This window comes from Notolepis coatsorum (genome assembly GCF_963971535.1).
Source record: "Notolepis coatsorum genome assembly, chromosome: 1".
Classification (NCBI taxonomy): Eukaryota; Metazoa; Chordata; class Actinopteri; order Aulopiformes; family Paralepididae; genus Notolepis; species Notolepis coatsorum.
Genome location: NC_140165.1, coordinates 155,197,241 through 155,219,874, shown reverse-complemented (window position 1 = coordinate 155,219,874; position 22,634 = coordinate 155,197,241). Strand labels below are relative to the sequence as shown.

The window sequence follows — 22,634 nt, the reverse complement described above, 5'->3', positions numbered from 1 at the left end:
AGTGATAGTTCATGCTCAACATAAGGGCTTGAATGCGACTGGACAAGGTGATGAAATCACTACACCCAGGCAGCAGTGGTTCGGGAAAATAGTTCCGAGTATATATCATAAAACGAAAATGTCTAATTATTATAAAAACATTTCTCCACATGGTAAATACACAGGTCACACAAGTTTTGGAGTTGTATTTGGAGTGTATTTCATGACTGTTGGGGACTATGGGCTACACTGGCACACCTACTTCCAGTGAATGACGCTAAGATTGTGAGGTTTTTGTCCTTTGCTCACTTACTCGCTCTGTTCCTTTAAGCCTACTCGCTCTTTTCCATTTGTTTTCTGTTAATCATTTCATTCCCCTATTCACACGCTTCTTCCCAGAGACGTCGTTGATTGGTTCTCCCCCGTCCACACGCTTATCAATCACATCCCTCAGCTGTCACTGCTTGTCAATTAAGCATTCCCGTATTATTTATACCCCGTTTCCCCATTCAAGTTTTGGTTGGATCGTTTTGATATTTCAGTTGCATTCGCCGTTCCTGCTGCCTGCTGTTGTTTCCCTGTGCTTTGCCTCCAGGATATTCAAGAAGCATTCCTCTTGGACACCCTTTCCCCGAGGCGACGCGCTCGCTCCATTCTGTTCCAACGCTCTTTACGCACAACGCCTGGGTGAGTTTTTTATGACTGTCTTTGATCCAATTCCGTTTTTCGTGTGTTTATATAACACTGAAGATTTCCAGCTTTTTATCACAGACAGTCACTCACCCAGCGTTTAGCCTTTTTTGGATTGTTTCATTGGGATAATATTTTGGCCTAACATCTCCCACTGTGTGTTTACACACCGAAGATATTATCACATTGGATTTGTATTTTGGGACTTCGCTCACAGTGTTTATTTTGCACCAAAGATATCTATCACTTGGGATTGTGTTTGGAACGTTACTCACAGTGTGTATTTACACCGAAGATTCAGTCACTTGGATAACTCTGTTTTCGGGTACAAGTCACCTCTCCTGTTCACCTGCTCTGATCCTCCTGCACTCTGAGTTAACTCGCTCCCTCTCTCTCTCTCGGTCCCGCAACAACCTCGGAGATTCTGCCGAGAGAAGTCTGCAGAGCGGCTCTGACGTCAGCGTCTGCTTCCCCTGACTACCATCCTGGGAGAAGCTGCAGAGCAGCAACATTCATCCTTGCTTGTATTCCAGTCTTTGTTTGAACTCTTCCAAGTCTGTGCTGTTTATTTAGTCTTAATAAACAAGCCCTTGTTTTTGGCAACTCTGAATCCTACTCTCTTGTGTCGTTGCGTTTGGGGTCGGTGTCAAACCATAACAAAGATAGGCTAACGGTGCGGCTGTTCCCTAAGCCTAATGCATGCACAGAGAAGAAAATGGTATGCTTGTCTAACTCCAGGGCCCCGTTCCCCGTACCTGGATAACTGAGTTAGCCGGATAACTTTCGGTCAAGCCTGACTTAAGCCGGACCTTTCTGTTCCCCGACGCGCGATTGTCCAAATCACCATGACAACAGATCAAAAAGTTTGAGCCTGGTCGGGAGCAGGGTTAAGTTCAGTTAGCCGGATGAACCATGGCCACACCCTCGCAAAGGAGTGACAGCTCGTTTCCTGAAATGATTCTCACAGTCTAGAGATCCCATTTATACCATTCTGAATTACGTTTCTGTGCTTCGTTTTCCTAGAGGGGGCTTTTGAAATGTATAATAATAGAACTAAATGCTGATAATAAATCATATTGAGCCTATAGATTTACTTTGTCCTAAATAAAATAATGCACGTCATATACGGCGCTCGGAGTCGCGATACACGCTGCATGTGGTTATTTTAATAACGGCTCATTGCAAATGTGAATCCCGCAGGGATATTTTTAATGAATGAAACCTATCGGCCGTTTGGCTCTGATTAGTTTCATATATTAATCTCCGCTGTAGATTTGCTTAACGGAGCGCCGGATTGTGTTTCATTCAAGCATAAAATTAAAGTGTCTATGCGGGGATTGTGGTTTTTGTGTGATATTGTAACTGGGATTAAAATGTCTGATGAGATGCGCTGTTTGATGGATTTGAGAAATTGAATGAGCCGTTGACGTCACATTAATGCATTTGAGAATAAAGAGATAAAACTTCATTTTTTGGTAAGAAAAATATTCTAAACACGGGTCTCTCGTCCATTAATGCATAAACAATGAGTATATCCCATGTGACACAGTGGCGCAGCGGCTAGTGCTGAATCTTGGCAACCGGGCGACCGGTGTTCGAAACCCCGCTTTTCCAATATAATTCTTTTGGAATATAATATTAATGATTATACGCAAAAGTAGCCTAGTTTTAAGTTAAAATATTATAAATCTACATGCATTGAGGATGTCATTCTTTATATAGCTCTCAACGTGCACCAAATTGAATTATTCCTACATTGCAAAAAGAGGGAAAAGACTAGGAGAAGTGGGATTCGAACCCGGGCCGCCTGTGTGAAAGTCAAAAGCAGAAGCCATTACACCACAGTGTAGATAAGTAAAAGATCCACCATACATCAATCAATGGGTAAGAGAGCCGTGTCCTTATTCCGTATAACAGTTTAACTAATTATTTTCGCTAGCAAGATCTCATTTGATTATCCATTCCATAAACCTACTGCCAGCAGGCAAGTTTAAAGAAATATAATCTGATTGATTGGGGTAATGAGGGACTTAAAATTAGCCTATAGATAACGCATTTAACTTGTCGGCGAGGCGATTGAGCCGTAATGCAATCTGTTAATAAAGTTTTAAATCAATTAATCAATCAATGCCGTTAGAAAATCAGGATCTCTGCTATCGATACGTGATGGCTTTTCAACTGAAGCGGCCGCGCGCACTTATCCTGGGTCTCAAGTCTGGTTTGAGTTAACGAGACTGAATTCACCTTCGAGGAACATGAAAATCCCGGCTTCAAACATCGGGTTAACTGAAGCTGGATAATGGGACTCTTGATCGACTTAGTTGAACCAGGTACGGGGAATAGGGCCCAGGGTAGATGGCAAATAAGCTAATTTCCCCAAAAGTTGGCGTGTTCCTTTAAGTCTAATGCCACTGTGTTTGTACCTTATAATAGTCAAGTCGCCTTAATAATCCCTCCTTAAATTGCATGAAAACATATCAAATAGACCTGGCTAACAAATAATGTTGTGCAGGCTGTACATGAACATTGTCTGTTTTGTAAATTGCATATGCAAAGAGTAATCTTAGACAGCAAACTTTTAATTACCGTAGTATTGTAAAAATATGTATAATTTAAATTATGTTTAAAAATATTACAATAATAACAATAATAATAAAAACTAAAAGGTTTAATAACATTGTGTAATCATTTTATTTAACAAAAATACAAATAGTTGATTCGTTGAGTTTAATTTGAGTTGTAGGCATTATCATCCTGGCACTGTGGTCTTATAGCCTTATAGGGTTATATAGTATAGAGCATAGGTGTCAAACTCATGGCCCGCGGGCCAAATGTGGCCCGCCACGTCATTTGATGTGGCCCCCAAGAGCTCTGGTAAAAAAAAAATATATTTTTTTTTCTTTTTTTTTTAAACGTTAATCTTTGGTTAAAAAATAGCGGCGTTAAAAGAATTGTGGGTTAATGCGTTAATAAAGCTTTAACTTTGACAGCCTTAGTTATTACACATTCTTACACATACATGTATGTTGAACATCTGAGGTATTGATGAAGTAACAAAGGAAAAAAGCCAAAAGCACTTACTCCTCAGACATTCTTTGACAATTGTACAGCCCAAAATACAAAAAAGATCCAGGCGGAATAGGTAACAAAGGGTTGAAGAAATATTGTCTGAACTGTCAGATGCAAACTGTCTGTGTGACATAACCGAGCATCTCGCTCAATTGAATAAGAAGCTGGAGGGACGCAAACAAGTCCCACCCAAAACGTTACCAATATAGTTGTGAACTGAGACAACCCTTATTTTGTTATTTTTGAGTACAGTTACAGTTGTGTGTTCATGCAGACACATAATAGCAATTTCATTACAAATTGAAAATGGGGGACCCTGATGTAAACAAGTCGAAAGTCTTTCTCTGGTCTGCATCCCCTTAACAATTGTGTGTATTGAGCTGTACTGTACTGTACCCATTCTGCAATCTGTTAATTAAAGTTAATTAAACTATCTTCCATTAGTTGGATGTATGGCCTCTGCAAGGTTGTGTGCAGCCATTTGTTTTTGTAACATCTGCTACATCTGTCCCACGTGTTTTTTGCAGCTCACAGTTGTTAGTTCTGCCCCTCTTGACTGTGACAAAAAGGTTTTGAACAAACTTAATGTCATAGCTTGTATTTGATGATATTCTTCTTTGTTATTTACTTGAATGGTTTGATCATTGATTGATTGATGGAGTAATATGGGGTTCTGATCAACAAAAATTTAGTTTTTGTTAAAATAACATAAGCTAACATATATTTTTACATCTATGCAAATGCATATGCAATATGTATAACTTGAATAAGTAATAAATACAGAAACAACATGTTTAACAATATGTAAATGAGTACGGTAGCTACATTTATTTTACATTACATTAACATTTATACGGTCTTTGGCCCTTTGAGGGCAACCATAATGCTGATGTGGCCCTCTGTGAAAATGAGTTTGACACCCCTGGATAGAGGTTTACCTCCTGGCCGGTGACCAGCAGTATGCTGTCTTCCTTCCCATGCTGCACTTGTCTGAAGATGTGGTCCAGGACCAGCAGCTCAGACCAGCAGTTGTGGAGCAGCTTCATCTGGTCTCCCACCTCCAGAGAGAGAGAGAGAGAGAGAGAGAGAGAGAGAGAGAGAGAGAGAGAGAGAGAGAGAGAGAGAGAGAGAGAATTTGTTACCTCAAACCAATTCCATACGTTGAAGTACTTGAGGACCCGTGTCAATGTCAATGTCAAATAACATCCTCAACGCTGACAAAACCACTCCAGACCTAAATTAATCTCATGTCAAAACCCCTAAAAATCTACCAAGCGTGTTCAGTCCCTCTTTAAACACACACACACACACACACAAACTCAGGCACGAATGGTCGAACAGATAAATGGGTGACTATAAAGTGTGGGGGGGGCAGGATGAGGGTCTTTGTGTCACATTTCCAGGCAGGGTCTGGAGAACGGGTCAGAGGCTCGCGTCTCATCCCCCTGTATTTATGAGCATCACCGGTAACCTCTCCAACCTCCTCACCTCTCCCTGTCCTCGCTCACCCCCATTACATCAGATGGGGGATGGGAGGAGGAGTGTGTGTGTGTGTGTGTGTGTGTGTGTGTGTGTGTGTGTGTGTGTGTGTGTGTGTGTGTGTGTGTGTGTGTGTGTGTGTGTGTGTGTGTGTGTGTGTGTGTGTGTGTGTGTGTGTGTGTGTGTGTGTGTGTGTGTGTGTGTGTGTGTGTGTGTGTGCGTGCGTGCGTGCGTGCGTGCGTGCGTGCGTGCGTGCGTGCGGCGCGCGCGTGCGCGTGTGTGTGTGTGTGTGTGTGTGTGTGTGTGTGTGTGTGTGTGTGTGTGTGTGTGTGTGTGTGTGTGTGTGTGTATGTGGGCGTGTTAAGGGCCCAGATTGGGCCCCTCCTCACCGCCGGCACATATTAGTCTGTAAGCCGAAGGCCACCTCAGTCAGTAATTCTACAGCTGGTGACACACAGGGTGCTGCAGTTGCCCCCTAATAGCATCGTCCCAAACCCAGACACACATTCATCTGACACGGGCCTGACAGAATTACTGTCTCTTGAATGAAACAATATATCTGTCCGGAGAGGAGGTCCAATCTTGCACGACGAGCTACAGCACCACCCCCTGCCACAAACAAACGCACACACACACACACACACACACACACACACGTATAACGTCTTGATTCATCTGGGGGAGGGGGTGGTCTGACAGGGGGGGGGGGGGCAGGAGGAAGCTAAAGGGCTCAGTGACCTACTGTACTTCCTCACCAAGAGGAATTGGACACATGGACACACAGTCAGAAGAGCACTCTGGAAAAGCACCTTGTGCACTGAACACACCGAATGTCAGTGGAAATCCTGTTGTGCTACAAACCCTCAGTGTCCATTTATCTAGGAATAATAGCTTCCAATTAGACCCTGTAACTTTTTTGTCTATGAAATATCGGAGGAACCAAAGAAATATATAATGTTTTGTCTAACAAGAGGCAATGTAGAAAGGGGATTAATAATAGGTCATGACAAGATCTGTGTAAAGTACTGTAGTGATGTATAATGTGTGTGTATAGTGACAAATAAAACTCTTGTATAAGGAAATAAAAAGCATAAATATACAGTATATATATATATTTCTTTTTTGTTTTACTTTCCATTGTTAATTTATTTTTTTCACTTTCCAATATTGTGTATTGTTTCACAATATGTTCGATTTACCATCATGACACTATGGCATACACTATAGCATCACCAACGTCCAACAGGTGCATCCTGGGTGCAACACACAAGACATGACAAAGGCTGCCTCAAGGGGGAAAACAAATCGAACAAACAAATACAGCAATCAATAGCTTCATGGAGGCTGTATTTTATAACAATGCCATGACTGTGGAGGAGCTGACATTCTCCTGTTATCGGCTGCATGGAATGTAATTACCCAGTCGAGGGAAAGAGCTCTTTCTGCGCACTAAAAGATTCTTGGACAATATGCAGCTTTGTTCTCACTTGTAATGTTCATGTCTGCACTGCGATCTAAAAATGTGTTGCCATTCACCTCATACATATCAAAGGTATATAGAATAACTGAAATAAATAATAAAATACAATTCTTTTTTTAAATAAAAAAATCAAATGTAATCAAATAAAAAAGAACAGGAGAGGACATTGAGCCGGATGAGTGGAAAAGAAAGTACTTTCACTTTCTGTACTTAAGGAATGGAGCTAAGGAATTTGGAGCGCTAGATCCATCCGTGATAGCAAGCACTGGCTATGTGCAATAGTTCAAACTGAAAAAATATAGAACATGAATTAACCCCCCCCTCCACACACACACACACACACACACACACACACACACACACACACACACACACATGCACAAGCACACAAACACACACTGATGCTCCGCAAATTTGCAGAGGAGGTATTCTTGTTTCATTGCTGCTGTTGATCCAACCATCGTGGGGAATGCTGCTGTGACTATTATAACCCAATATTTAACAAACTGATCAATACAGTGTGACATGTCTTTATGGGGTGTCTGTGTCACACTTTAAGGGTTATGTAACTACATAGAGCCCGATGCCTCATGGGAACAGGACCGGTTATACTAAAACCAGAGAAATAAAGAAATCTGTTTTCAAAAGGGTTGACACATGAATAAGATAAGGCACAGCCCTCCGGCAAGAGCTACAAATGTAAACTTGTGACGGTAAACCAAGGGGACAGGGGGTTTCTGTCACATATCCATCTGTCGGAGAGCAAATAAAAGAGATACCATGTTCCCGTTTCTCTCGCGGGGGTGTGTGCATGACACGACCCCTCATCACCACAATGAAATCATTGTTTCAGTAAAAGAAATATGAAAAGGACTGCTGAAATATGAAAAGGACTGCTGCTATACTTGGTTGTGTTTCGACTCATCTTGGAAAGCAGTTTGACTTTTATCGTTTTGAGTTTTTGGGGGGTGAGTGCGGACCATAACATAGTTCAGCTGTAACAGGAAGTTTACACAGAGCCAAGCCCTTCTACTTATTTATAGTTGAACTAAATAGCTGCCATTCCTTTTGCTCCTCCCTTTTTCTTTACCATGGTTTGCTAATGTATGACAATGAAGAGGAGAGATTATATTTTGACACACAAAAATGTATTCTAACCTCATCTAATCCTTTGCCGGTCGTAAAAGAAACTGTCACCATTTGGCAAAAAATAAGTCTGACCAAAACGCTTGGAGATTGAGCAGTCATGGCAACACGACCACGGCCCCTCCCACCTGACACTACGGGCATCCATCCACACAGCATACCAGCACAGCGGCAACATTGATTCTCTGGCACGGGGCGTAATTCTTTTTTGACTTTACTAATATATCATGTTATACGCCGTAGTTTAATCACAACATTCAATTGACAAAGAGAATCAGAGCAGGTGGAGGAGCTGACAGTGATGCATCTCTAATCATTATTGTGGGGGTGACATGTTCTCTAGTTGCATCACCTCTCAGTCAGCAGCACTGAAACACCATGGCAACGATCACAGCAGTCTGTCATATTACAGTCAGCAAACACTGCTACTGTAGATCATAATGGCTTCTAAAATTGACTTTGCTTTTATGGGGGGGGGGGGGGGGGGGGGGGGGGGGTTACAAACACCTGATGCAAACTAAGAATTGAGTATCTTCATCAACAGCATGAGCAGGTGCAGGTATGCATGTATTATGTGCATAGTGTGAGCGTGTGTGTTCACCAGTCTGGAGGCATGCAGCAGAGATGCCTACCCTCAGCTCTTTGAAGAAGATGCAGCTCCTGGCCCACTCCACGATGGAGAAGAGGGTCTGGTCCGCCATGCGACACATGATGCTGAAGGTGCTGAGCTTCTCTAGCCTGGCCCGTCCGCCCTGGTCCTGCTGCAGGTGGGCCACGATCTTACTCTGCACCACCAGCTCGTCCGGGTCACAGCGGAGCAGCTCCAGCACCAGAGGCGGCAGGCTGGGTGGCTGAGGGGAACCCGAGGGGTACATGTCGGGGTATGGGTACGCCGGGAGGGACTCCGGGGAGCTGGTGTAGTCGGGGCACTCTGCCTTGATGGCCCTGCTGGGGAAGGCCGTGTACTGGTACTGGCTGCTCAGAGGCACGTGGGACTGCATGGCCATGCCCAGAGAGGGGGATCCGTAGAGGCCGGCCTCGTAGTCTGTGGGGGTGATGGAGGTGATGGAGGTCGGGGTGGAGGGCAGGAGGCTCTTGGAGATGGTGGGGAGGCCGTGCAGGGAGCCGGTGAAGCCATAGTCAGTCTGCAAAGGGGAGTCGGGCGGAGGAGCCGTCGTCGTCTCCAGTTTAAAGCCGTTGGATCGTATCAAAGCCTTTTTCTGCTGCTTCAAGGCTCTGTCTCTCTTGTACATGGGGCCAAACTTATTCCTGCCCCCACGCATGCGATCCGCGCGCACCGCTGGCAGGGCGAGAGACAGGAGGTGAACAACTGATTTGCAGATGAAATACTAAGGTCTACTGAACTGTGTGGTGCGACGCCAGGACTTTTTCTTGAGCATTCCTTAATAAGCAGATGATAGTCTGGCAACAATTCCAAAATACATGACGAAAAAAAATCCTATTTCACATAACTGCCGTTTATTAGTATCCATAACAATCATCTGTATTACATTTCTGTTCCCTTTGTGGGACTGAAACCCCAATGCCTTCTGGTACTTGTAGCCTAAATACAGCCTTCTTTGATTTAAAACATGGGGATCTCTTGGGTTTTATCACTAAGTCAAGAATGTGTCGTTTTTCTACGACGGAAACAGGTGCTTTATTGCATTGCTGTCTGGGAATAACTTCAGTCCAATGTACCAGCGACGAGAGCTACCACTATAGTTTACAAATATGGAGGGAAAACTATTATTGAGGTAGACCACTAATAGCTATATATCTTGGATATAGTTATATGCCTATGAAAAGAACATATATATTTGTTTATTTTATTTTTTGTATTGTTTTTACATTTTCTCTGACTGAATCCCCCCAAAACAAAGTGGAAATTCATGTTTATTTTTCTTTAATAATATATATTCTGTATGTATTGGCCTAATGTATTATATTCAAGGCATGATTGTATTGGCTATTGTTAATGTTTCTTATGAACCCAGTACGAATAGCTACGAATAATAATAATAATAATAATAATAATAATAATAATAATAATAATAATAATAATAATAATAATAATAATAATAATAATAATAATAATAATAATAATAATAATAATAATAATAATAATAATAATAATAATAATAATAATAATAATAATAATAATAATAACAACAACATGTGGATCTGAATAAACAATAACCAATGGTATACGTCTATGGACGGAAGACACATACCTTCTAATCTCATTCCAACGTTGAGGCATTTTTGGAAGCGGCAGAAGGGACACCTCTTCCGCTGGGTCTTGTCTATTTTACACTCCTGATTTTCAGCACACGTGTATCTCTTGTTATTCTGAACTGTCCTCTTGAAGAAACCCTATAAGAACATTCATATTTTGAAGGTAAAGACCGAAAAACACAAGGAAAACGAAGAATATATATTCAGACTCAAATCCAGATGAACATAATATCCTGTTTCTCTTTTGAGCGATTGTGAACATGGCTGAGCTTATGTCCATATTGCACTCAATGAGTCTATTTGTATAGGCTATACTAATTTAGACTTCAAACGTTGATAAGGCCTTTTATATTTATTTTTACTATTGTTATTTACACATGCCCCTTACAAGGCAGTACTAACGTGCAGTCATTCAACCTTACCTTGCAACTTTCACAGGTGAGAAGACCGTAGTGGTATCCTGAGACCTTGTCACCACATACCGGACACAGTTCTTCCAAGTCATCATCATACGTGTATTCCATAACCTTCAACGATACGCCTGTTTCACACACACAAAACACAGCGTGTAGCCTATTACAAATGTTTAAACAAGGCGTTTAGTGGTACGTTCGTTTTCTTACGAAATGCCGCCGCCTGTTGAAGAGATTCCCGATTCCAAAGAAATACAAATAAAAACGAAAAATAGGCTTAGAGTATAGGCTGATACCCCCCCCCCCCCCCCCCCCCAGTAACAAGCCAAACTCAGTAATGTTTTTAATACGAAATTACGACATTCAAAGTATGAGCTATTTATTTTATTGTTAATATAACCTCAAAGTAGAAAAATGAAAAAAGGTTATAACAAAATAGCCCAATATTATTTTTGTATTACAATAAAAATAGGCTAACTACATTTTAACACGTGTAGGTTGTTTTAAGGTTACCGTATTTGTCACCTACCCTGCAGGTTGTTTATTAGTATTCCGTGAACCAAAAAGGCGTGAAGACAATTCTTATCAGTCTGAATTCAACAGGTCCAGTGCAATATTCCATGCATGCAGTGGTCAAAGTAGTCAAACTTCCAGTGTCCACACTGTCCGTCCAACATAGGCTATGGCCCGTGGCGCGCTACCCTTGGAAACACAGACAGATCCCCATCAACTGCATATAGGAAGATGACCAATGAGAGACTGATGCGCACGAGAAAACAGCACGCGCGCAGTAAAGCGTTACCGTTGTGAGGCGATCCGAACAAGGTGGCGTAGAGGAAATGATGTTTTCACGTAGCCCATGATTTGGCCATTTGGCCTATCATATAGTCCGTAACATATTATTGTAACATAATGAGACAACGATTACCCCTTATACAGACATATCTAATGATGACTAAATATGCTAAACCTCAAAGATAAATAGCTAGACGCCTTATATTAATAGTTATTATTATTATTATTATTATTATTATTATTATTATTATTATTATTATTATTATTATTATTATTATTATTTACTATTATTATAATTATAATCATCGACGTTATCATTATTATTATTATTACGTTTAAATATTGTTGTTGGTGTTGTTATTGTTGTTATTATACTATATTTATTGCTTTGTCATTCTTATAATGATTAATAGCCAATTGTTATCGTCCATAAGTCAAATTCTATTATTTGGTATCAAAATAATTCGCTAAAGATATACTATAGGCATATTGTTATAATTATTATTATTACTATTACTAGTATTATTATTATTATTATCCATGTTATTAGCATTTGTTAAAAAAAAATTGAATATGTTTGCAATACATTTAAACCACGCTAATTCAGCATTTTGTATAAAAAAATGTAAAGAGCCTATTACACAGACGGCGTGAGTTTGTGTCTCCATTATTCTTCAAGGTCGTTTCAACAATGATATACAATGAACATGGTTTAAAAGGCATTTTCTTTGTGAAATGTTACCGTTTCGTTTTGCCATACTGGTCTTCTTACAAATCGAATGACTTTGCTGTGAATTCCGTGATGGCTGAAATTTTCAAAAATGTATTCTCTGTAATCAAGAATATATTTCTAGCATATAGGCCCTTGGCTGTAATGAGCTATATAGCCGTCGTCCAATTAAATGCAATGCAATTGATTCTTCTGATTTACGTCAAATCAATGTGGCATAATGGTTAAAAGTCTACTTGACTTGAGTAAGGTCATTTCTATAGACTATGGTCTATTAGCCGTTCAACAATGCACGACGCTAATTATAATGTACACACAATCGTATTGGAACCTATCAGGCTACAAATAGCAGAGAACACACCACGCTACTTACCGTGAGTCTTGTCTCCCAACATTTGATCTCGTCGAGGAAGCCAACAGTGACGATGGTTTAATAATAAAATCTGACGAACGATATTGTTTTAAACTACCATGGGCTACTTTTCGAATAGACAGTGTCTAGTCTTCCTGGCTTTGGAACCACTATGGTGATGACTATTCATTGCCGAGAACGGTGTGAAACTCCGCCAGCTATAGCTCCGTCTTTACTCATCTGGCCTTATCACAAAGTTAGGCTACAAAAGTTCTATTGGTCGTTAAAACCATGTGATGACTACGGAGCGCGTGATGCCACTGCCCCGAATGCATTCCATCGGTAAATGCTTTAATGGGGAATGGGTACACTTTTGTGAACATGCTCGATCTCATGTATTCCTGTATTATTACAGTAAATTGACTAAATTGCATAAGACAGATATGATATCAATGTCAGACAGCTAAGTAAACGACGCGTATAGGCAATAGGCATACATTCACTTTAGCTATAAAGGCCTATGATCTGATAAATGTTAATTCCAGTCAAGCTACAGTATAGTATAGGCAGATCATGGATAGTCAATGCCATAGAACCAATTTGCATACATTATATTTCAATTTATATTTCCCTGGGTTTTTGCAGACACCTATTGCATGTTGTGCTTGATCATAATAATTATGTTTGTATTGCTACAACGGAGGTCTTGCTTTACATACAAAGTATGTATACAAAGTATACAGATGCAGATTTAGTCAGAATTTTGCAAGGCAAAATATGATTTAGAATATGCCTGGCTGGCTGGAATTTAGTTTACATTTATTTTACCAGGCAACATTTTTCAATGTTATGACAAAAGACATTTTGTATTTTAAAGGGGAACTATCTTATAAATGGCCTTTTTCAGTGTTTAGCATTGTTTCATAGCTATGTGGACTTATATTAATATGATCTATGTCTCTAATTCTCATATTGGCGTATTCTTCCAATTCTCCTCTCACAATATTCACCCTCACTGAACTGAGTCATCTGAAAATGTGCTGATCTGTGATGTCAGAGAGACTCCACTGCATGATAATCATCAGGCCCCACCGTGGTTTAGGTGCCCAGGCTCAAAACGGCTTAAGATCTTGAGGTAGAAAAATGCTGTTTTTGAGGACTTGATTAGAAATACAAAACAATGAATTAAAAAAAAAATTACAGAGGTGTTCCATAGACTCACAGGAATTGTGTAAAAGTGCCCAAATAGTGAAAGAAATAGTAAAATAGTTCCCCTTTAAGAAGTAACCTATGAAGTGCAAAACTGCCCATGTTTAGGTTTTACTGAAAGCGGGATTTGCATGTTCTTTTTTCAGACTTTTGAAGGGGAGTGTTTTTGTGGAGACACTGATCTGTTAGAAACTATGGACTAACCAGCAGGGCCAGCCCTATATATTTGGTGCCCTATGCAAGATTTTAGACTGGTGCCCCCCCCCCCCCCCCCCCCCCCTTCCACACACACACACGCACGCACGCAAGCACGCACGCACGCACACACACACACACACACACACACACACACACACACACACACACACACACACACACACACACACACACACACACACACACACACACACACACACACACAGCCTGGACATCTCCAAAAATTGGCCCAGCATATGTTTGTGAAAATGGCTCAGAAAACCCCCTTTATCATCAATGACTGTAAGACAATGTACAATGTAGAAACTCTCTTAATGCCCCAGGTCTCTAGTTTAGAGTGTAACTGTTCATGAAGTCGTTTTATACAATGAGGCCAAATGTAAAAAGATTGTGTCACCACATTGAAAGGTCTACTGACTACTTTGCTCATTGGACTCACACGAGTCTCAGCTTTACAACTCCAACGTTGCAAGAAATGGGCAAAATGTAATAGAAAAATATATCTATGACTGTAAACTGCATGTGATTAGCACAAATCTGACATAGTTGTAAAGGTGAGACGTTTGTGGTTCCAATGAGCCTAATTTCATTCAGATATCTTGAGAGGTCAAGTGACTATATTACATTAACATGTATTACATTTATTACATTGTAAATGGCTGTACGGATTTATTTCCAATAAAAATTTGGAGCAAATACTGATGTTGTAAGAGGGGTCAACAGCGCTTGATCTGCTTGAGGAAAATGGGGTCTTATGTTGACAAGACACGAATGATCAAATGTTACAAGTATTTGATCAATATTGTGTTTTTCCATGATTTATTGGTTTGGAGTGATACGGATAAGTAAAAATGCTCTTAGCCGTATGACTGTAGCAAGATTATAGGAGTCAGACAGGCTTGTCTGACCAGCCCTGCTGAAGGCTATCCTTCCACTACACTCAGATTATGAGTCAGACAGGCTTGACCAGCCCTGCAGAAAGCCCAGGCTATCCTTCCACTACACTCAGATTATAGGAGTCAGACATGCTGGTCTGAGACCAGCCCTGCAGAAAGCTTTTCCTGGTAAGGTTGCATGTAAGGATCTACAGATTCATCAGGGCTACAGTTTCAGGTTATACCTCTATCTTCACTCCAGCCCCTGAAAGACAGCAGTGTTGCATCGCATGCATGTGGTTATATAGGGTTAAAATATCCCCTAATCCTTTCAACTGCTTTTCTAAACTTAAATTTTGGAGCAGAAATTCTCTAAACTAGCAATGTAAGACTGGTACCTCTAGTTTACTCGGGATCTCTATGTTCATGTATCTTCACTATAGCATTACATCTGACACAGCTAGAGCCTCCGAAAGATGATGATGACCACAGTTTTGTTTCAATCCATTTCTTTTTGGCATATTTACAGCCTATGCCTATAGGGCTGGCTCTGCTAAGCGGAGTGTTTTTTAAGCTTTTCGTAATTTGAAGGACAATCAAGGACACATGGTGAACAAAGTCACTGTATTTGTGTTTTTTTTTGTGAATCTTAATCTTGTTAAATCCCAGTGGGCAAGATGATTATTTCTGTAAAAGACAATATTTGCGTAGAAATTAATTGCGAGTCAGTTGTGTCACTGAAACTGTGTCCTGAGTTGACTTAGTGCAGCCATGCGAGTGGTGCACATGACGTCTGATTGTCTGTTTGCTCAGCAGAACTAGCTGAGAAGTTACCTAACACCTATCAATCTGCTCTTACCCCTGACCTCCCTGTGAGGCATGGCAAGGTCTTCGATTAGCTCTATATCTGCACATCCGTCTATTAGGGAAGCAAGGGGGGGGGGGGGCACAGCACAAGACAAACAAGCTGCCTCTGGAGCTGAGCAGTGAGTGCATGGCTGGCAGTAGGAGTGCATGAAGATAGGCTTCAGAGCGCCCAGGCCAGGCCTCCTCCTGTCATTGCAGCGAGGAAATATGGGCTATCTGCTGTTTGTCTCTAGCTCACATTTTGTTTTGCAAGTGTGCTGTGGCTACAGGTCAGCGGAGCCCTAGCATCAGACGAGCTCTGTCTCTGTCTCGCAGATGTATTTAGACAAAAAACAAGGAGGATGGGTCGGGTCTCGGTCAATGTTTTGACTCAATCAGTTATATGTCATGGCTCATTGTGCCCCATCAGCTTTTTTTCTGCTACAAAGAAAAGAAATGTTGTACAATTATAGAATGCTATTAGAAATGTGTTTACCAAGTATCCAGAAGTGTGAATCTAGACTGCACACTGTCCCGACTGGAAAAGGAAAATGGGATTTTTTTTCTTGTGCAGGAGAGGGCTTTCTCTCCAATCTATGTACACAGTCATCACATTTAACCCTTTCACTACCAAAGGACTAACCCTTTCACTGCGACAATACAGAAGGTTAACCCTTTCACTGCCACACGACAAAGGGTTAGCCCTTTCCCAACCACACCACAGAAGGTTAACCCTTTCACTACCACACTACAGGTGGAGGGTTAACCGTCTGTAGTGTGGTAGTGAAAGGGTTAACCTTCTGTAGTGTGGTTGTGAAAGGGTTAAACTTAACTAATTGGTTAATCTATACTGCCAAGAGGAGCCCTCTCTGAACAGGTGGAAGGAGCACATGTTTTGATGTTTTCTACTACAGTAAGAGAAGGAGAATAGAGGGACTTTGCTAAACAGTTTGTATTCAGCGTCCTCATGCCTGTCCTTGGCCATGCCGGGGTACACCAAGAAGCCACTTAGAAAAGGGAAATTAAATAGAAATACAACAATAGCATGCAGACAGGCATGGCAGGGGTTTCCCTTGGTGTCATCCCACAAGGTCAAACATAACTAATCTATTTCTCTGATTCCTATATTAGCCATGGCTTCTTTCTTTGTTGCTTTATTTAGTGTGCTACGAGACAAACATGAATCCAATATCTAACTGGTTAGTACAAGACAGTGGGTATATTTGGGTAAATGAGATGAAGATCGACTCACGCCCCCTGCTGGTATATTCTATATGATGAATAATGATCCTTTAAGTGTGCACTGTTTGGAAACTCTACCCCCCCCCCCCCTCTCTCTCTCTCTCTCTCTCTCTCTCTCTCTCTCTCTCTCTCTCTCTCTCTCTCTCTCTCTCTCTCTCTCTCTCTCTCTCTCTCTCTCTCTTAGAGATTCATCAATAAAGTCTGTGAATGCCAATTGAATCCCAATAAAACATCTCCCACCACAGTATCTGTTGTCTCACTTGTGCCAAAGAGCTACACAGCATAGATGGAGGGACGTAATACATCACCCACCATGTCTCGCCCTTGACAGCAGCCGTGTTCTCATCAGTGCTCTTTTCAGAAGATGGCTTTGTGTTTGGTAACAATGGACTAACGCTGTTAGTCTCATGCAAGGTTGAACTCAATTGCAACCTTGCATGCTCTTATATATATATAGTATATATATATATATATATATATATATATATATATATATATATATATATATATATATATATATATATATATATAGTATTTATACTGTATATATATATCCCTTGTTTTGTAATCCATGCTCATAGCAGTCAGAATCTTTTGCTTAAGCCAATGCATTAATGCATGTTGTCGAGCAATCCTCACTCTATGCAGTTGACGTTGTAAACATATGAATGAATTAGTATCATGCTATGTTGATATCTCTCAGCCTGTTTATTCTTAATGTCACAATATCTTCACCATCATATATTCCTATTCAATGCATCAAGTCAGTCTTCGCAGAGGAGGTCTTTTTCAGCTTTGTTTCTCTCTAGTAAATTTCGCAGAGTAAATTTTACTCAAACTGAGTACATTTTACTCAAACTGAGTAAAATGTACATACCTTTTCCACAATAGAAACATATGAATGTTTCTAGTGTGGAAAAGGTATGTCAGATATCTGTCAAATATTATAGTACACCTTGCCAAAAGCCTCTTCAAATAGTCCTTGACCAAAACTCCCATCCTAGCATTTGGAGTGGAATCATAAAGTTCTCTTTTTTGCATACATTCTCTAATAAAATCAAAGAGGGAAAGTGGCACAGATAGTTTTTCTCCTTGCTTTTTTCTTCTCTTTTTTCTTCTTTTTTCTTTTTAAGCAAATCTAATCTCCTGGCCCTGATCATCTCAGCCACATCACTGTTGGCTTGGAAGTGAATTGATGAGAATGCCGTTGTGTTTATGAGCATGACGTTGAAGGATTTGTGTTATTATCTGGATATCAGAAGATGTTCCAAAGCAGACTGATGCCAGACACCCATTCATTTTCAAGGCTGCAGCAGCCTGGTATGGTGTTAATTAGCTGTAATAAAAAGATGCTTATAAACCTGGAACACCAAACAAAGAATGTGTGAGAGACAGATGAAATTTACATGTATTTGATCCCTTTTACTTCGAAAACAAAAGTATAGATGTATGGACATGTATTCAATGAATGTATTCCCCTATGAACAAATCTATAAACTATACTGCACATTCAATATAATCACTAAGAGAGCACACACAGGCAGCTCCCCGATTATTTTTCTACGTGTTTAGTATTGCAATGTGTGGGGCAAAGTCATGGGGTGTGTGAAGAGATAGAGAGAGAGAGAGAGAGAGAGAGAGAGAGAGAGAGAGAGAGAGAGAGAGAGAGAGAGAGAGAGAGAGAGAGAGAGAGAGAGAGAGAGAGAGAGAGAGAGAGAGAGAGAGAGAGAGAGAGAATTTTCAGGAGCAAAGAGGAAATGACAGCGGCATCAGAGAAATGTGAGGGAGCAAGGTTAGCCCCTCTGGAAGAGTCAGAGTTGGCTGCGGGTGGGGAATGGTGGGGCCGCTATCTGCGTCTGGTTCGGAGTGTGTCAGGGTCAAGGGGAACGAGATGAGAGGGAGACGGGAGGACCGGAGAGGGGAGGGAGACCACACCTGGTGATGGCACGCTTCAGGAGCGTGGCCCGAATAAAAAGCCAAATGGATGGTTCAGCAGACTTGTACAGCCAGTTCCAGCCTTGACTTGTTTCCGGACTGACGTAGATTCAGTAGGCCCAAACTACTGAACCTACATACAGTACATGCACTTCATGCACACTTCATGTGTGTGTGTGTGTGTGTGTGTGTGTGTGTGTGTGTGTGTGTGTGTGTGTGTGTGTGTGTGTGTGTGTGTGTGTGTGTGTGTGTGTGTGTGTGTGTGCGTGCGTGTGTGTGTGTGTGTGTGAGAATAACGGGACAAGAAAACTGCGCTTTCGGGGCGCGGACGGCGTGCAGCGAGCCCAGTGGAGGGGACTGATCGTGGACACAGGTGCGTCGTCCCATGTCATCAATGACAGGAGTCTGTTCAAGAACTTTGACGACACTTTCCACCCGGAGAGGCACAGCATGGATGGGAGACGCACCTACGGATTGGCGCAAGAGAGAGGAGACGCACAGGTATGCCTCACGGACAGTAAGGGGCGCCGGCGTACGGTGACGCTAAAGAACGCTCTATACGTACCATCGTTCCCACAAGGACTATTCTCTGTAATAGCTGCTACTGCAAGTGGTGCCAAGGTATTCTTCGATAAAGGTAAACATTTTCTTGTAGAACCTGACAGTACCTGGTTTGATATAAAGATGTACCAGAGAATATATTATCTGAAAACGGAGTGTAATGACAACGACAAGTGTAATGATAATAATGATATGTGTAGCGGGACGGCCAGTCACGATATTCAGACATGGCACGAGATTATGGGTCATTGTAATTACGAGGATTTACTGAAACTGCAAGTAGTGTCAGAAGGCATGCACATTGAAGGTGAAAAGCATAGACCTGACAAAAATGGTGCAGTGTGCAAAACGGGGACGTTTACTCAACCGAGATACAGAAATCCCACAGACAGAGTAAGGGTACCACTTGCATTAGTTGACACGGACCTAGCCGGTCCAGTAAGAAACGAGTCCATAGGAGGCTTTAGATATGTACAGTCTTTTACAGACGTGTGCACAGGGGCGGTGTTTGTTTACTTTCTTAAAGCAAGGGGTGACGCACTCCAGGCCACGGAAAAATTCCTGGCGGACATAGCCCCTTATGGTACAGTAAGATGTCTGAGATCCAACAACGAAACCGAGTTCACAAACAGAGAGTTCCAATCACTGTTGAGAAGGTATAAGATAAGACACGAGACGTCACGTCCATATCCCCCACACCAGAACGGGGTGGCAGAGAGGGAATGGCATACCCTTTTCGAAATGGCTAAGAGTATGCTAGCAGATAGTAACTTACCTAAGAGCCTATGGCATTATACGGTGCAAGAAGCCGCTTACACCAGAAACAGAAGCTTTAATAAGCACTTGGGCACCACCCCGTATACAGCACTGACAGGAAAGAAGTGTAATCTAGCCAGAATGCACCGATTTGGATCAGTGTGTTATGCGTACCTGCAGGACAGGGGAAAACCCAAGTCCAAGGGTGTAAAAGGATTTTTTGTAGGACACGACAAAGGAAGCCCTGCTTTCCTAGTTTATCATCCCGGTAACGGGAGAGTGCAGAAACACATGCTAGGCAAGTTTGTCACGAAGACAACCTGTGAGAGCGAGACGCAGACAGAGGAGCCAGAGCTGGACTCCAGAGCAAGGTGTGTAGAAACAGAGACACATTAACCCAGTGTACTTAGTACAGTCGTGCAGACAGACAGTCAGCAACCCCCAGAGGGCGATGACGAGGAGCACCCGAGGGTGACGTCAAGTGCCCCAAGCAGTGGGAGGTATCCCTCAAGGGAACACAAACCCACAAAATATCTGACAGACTATGCCAGGAAATGGAGTGACGAGGAGGACAATACACCTACCCCCGTTGAGTACTACTACAGGGTAGTCAGTGGGGTAAACCCGACCTTTAAAGAGGCCACATTGTCCCCCGAAGAGGGCAGACAGACAGTGGGAGGGAAATGGGTGTATTCAACCAAGTTACCAGAGGGCAGACAGACAGTGGGAGGAAAAGGGGTGTATTCAATCCAGGAGGGTATTGAAGGCCACAGCAAATACAAAGTATGGTTCGTAGAAAATTGCTTAAATGCTGAAGGAGGATACTCCAGGTTTAAATACGGGAGGAGTAGAATCCAGGTTTGAATGTCTGACTAGAGACCATGTTTGAATACCGAAATGAATCCTATGTTTAATTCCATGTTTAAGTACAGAGGTGGATGAGTTACCATGTTTAAAATACTGAAAATTGTGTGGAGGTATCCCAGAGGAGATTATGTGGAAAAGCTCCTGAGATGTTTTGACTGAAGTAAGAGATGTATAGATAAACTGTGGGTAGCTTCATTTTGTTAGACCACCGGTACTCGCCCTGACTTATGTTTTTGTAGTGAGTAAGAGTGTCACAGTATTTTTGCTGACCCCACAGAGAAGCATTGAACTACGTCAAAAATATGTTTTTCGTTATCCCAGAGGTGCAGCAGACGGACAGCGGTGTTTCATAAAAGACAGCAAAGGTTTAAGGCTTAAAGCCCACAGTGATACTATCAGCCTGTGAAGCTGAGTATATGTTTCTAGCTATGTCAATGCAAAATGTGTTTATCTAGAACAACTGTTCGGAGTGATGGAAAAAAGATTATGAATATATTGCTCAAAATTGTAGTAGGTAATTGAAATGTACCCTCTATGCTGAATATGGTGCTTTTGTAGATGATGGGCATTCTGTCAACACCGTTTAAAAATGATGGACATTGTGTATATATGGAGACTGTTGTTTATGAGGACAACCAGGGGACCATTGTGATTGCTAGGAACCCAATGTGTCAACATAGATGTAAACATGTCATTATAGAAAATCTCATCAGGTATGTCATCAGAGAAGAAAGGATGACACCGGTTTACTGTCCAATGGATGACAGAGTAGCAGACACTATGAGGAAACCTGTTTCAAATTAAAATTGAAGGGATTTGCAAGGGTCATGTTTAATGTGAAGATATTGACTGTCATACCCTGTTGATGTTTTTAGGATTATATTATTTCCTTTGTAAAATGTTTTTCCAAGAAGTCAGCCAGTATGCTAAACCCTAAGTGGGAGTGTTGAAGGCAGAGGTTCTGTGTAGGATTGTTAGTAACTGTCTAACTGCATATATAACTGTTCACACTAGTAACTGTCTACCTGCATATATAACTGTGTCCACTAGAGCAGTGGTTCCCAAAGTCGGGGTCGCGACCCAAAAAATTATTTTTTATTTTTTATTTTTTTATTTTTTATTTTTTTATTTGAATTTTTTTTGTCAGGCCACTGAACTTAGAAGCAGGCCAGGACAGTGTTTCTAGTTGTATTCTAAAATTATTTTCTATTGTATTCTAAAATGTGACTATATGGTTTTATATTAACTAACAAAAACGAAAAATCTACTTATTTCAACGAACATTTCAAACTAAATAACAGATTATGCACATAAAACGCTGAAAACAACCGAAGCAACAATAGTATTTTAATGAGGCTATTATAATTATCATTATTATTTTGCAACAAGTTAGCCCTCTCATAAATAGCACATATAAATGAATAACTAACTTGAACTAACTTAATAGGATTGAAGTGATATTTGGCTTAAAAAATCGGTCGCCTGACAAAAAAAAAAAAAAAAAAAGCCAGACGATGTGCATTGGGCCGCGGCTCTCTGACGCCTTATTTTCTGGGCCCCGGCCTGAAAAGTTTGGGAACCCCTGCACTAGAGGGCGCCCTAGGCGGAGACACTCAGGAGTACTACCAGGTGGCGAGTATAAGTAGCTATGTCTCCTCCCACTTCTTTCTCTTCCCCCTAATCTCTCAGTGAGAGAAGATCTGTATAGTAACTACTCTGCCATGTGAATAATAAACCACGCTGATTAAAGGCTCAA

At 41.4% G+C, this 22,634-nt stretch overlaps 1 protein-coding gene across 1 annotated transcript in view; it reads right to left on the bottom strand.

The window, feature by feature from the left end:
- nr5a1b (nuclear receptor subfamily 5, group A, member 1b) overlaps positions 1-12,414 on the bottom strand; it is a gene marked incomplete at both ends in the record, with an annotated part of 28,779 nt that extends 16,365 nt beyond the window's left edge. Inside the window, 5 exons of the mRNA XM_084327423.1 lie at positions 4,677-4,796; positions 8,476-9,143; positions 10,078-10,219; positions 10,504-10,622; positions 12,393-12,414. Coding sequence (XP_084183549.1) covers positions 4,677-4,796; positions 8,476-9,143; positions 10,078-10,219; positions 10,504-10,622; positions 12,393-12,414 — 1,071 coding nt within the window. The remainder of the gene's footprint in view (positions 1-4,676; positions 4,797-8,475; positions 9,144-10,077; positions 10,220-10,503; positions 10,623-12,392) is intronic.
- Between the last annotated feature and the right edge of the window lie 10,220 nt (positions 12,415-22,634).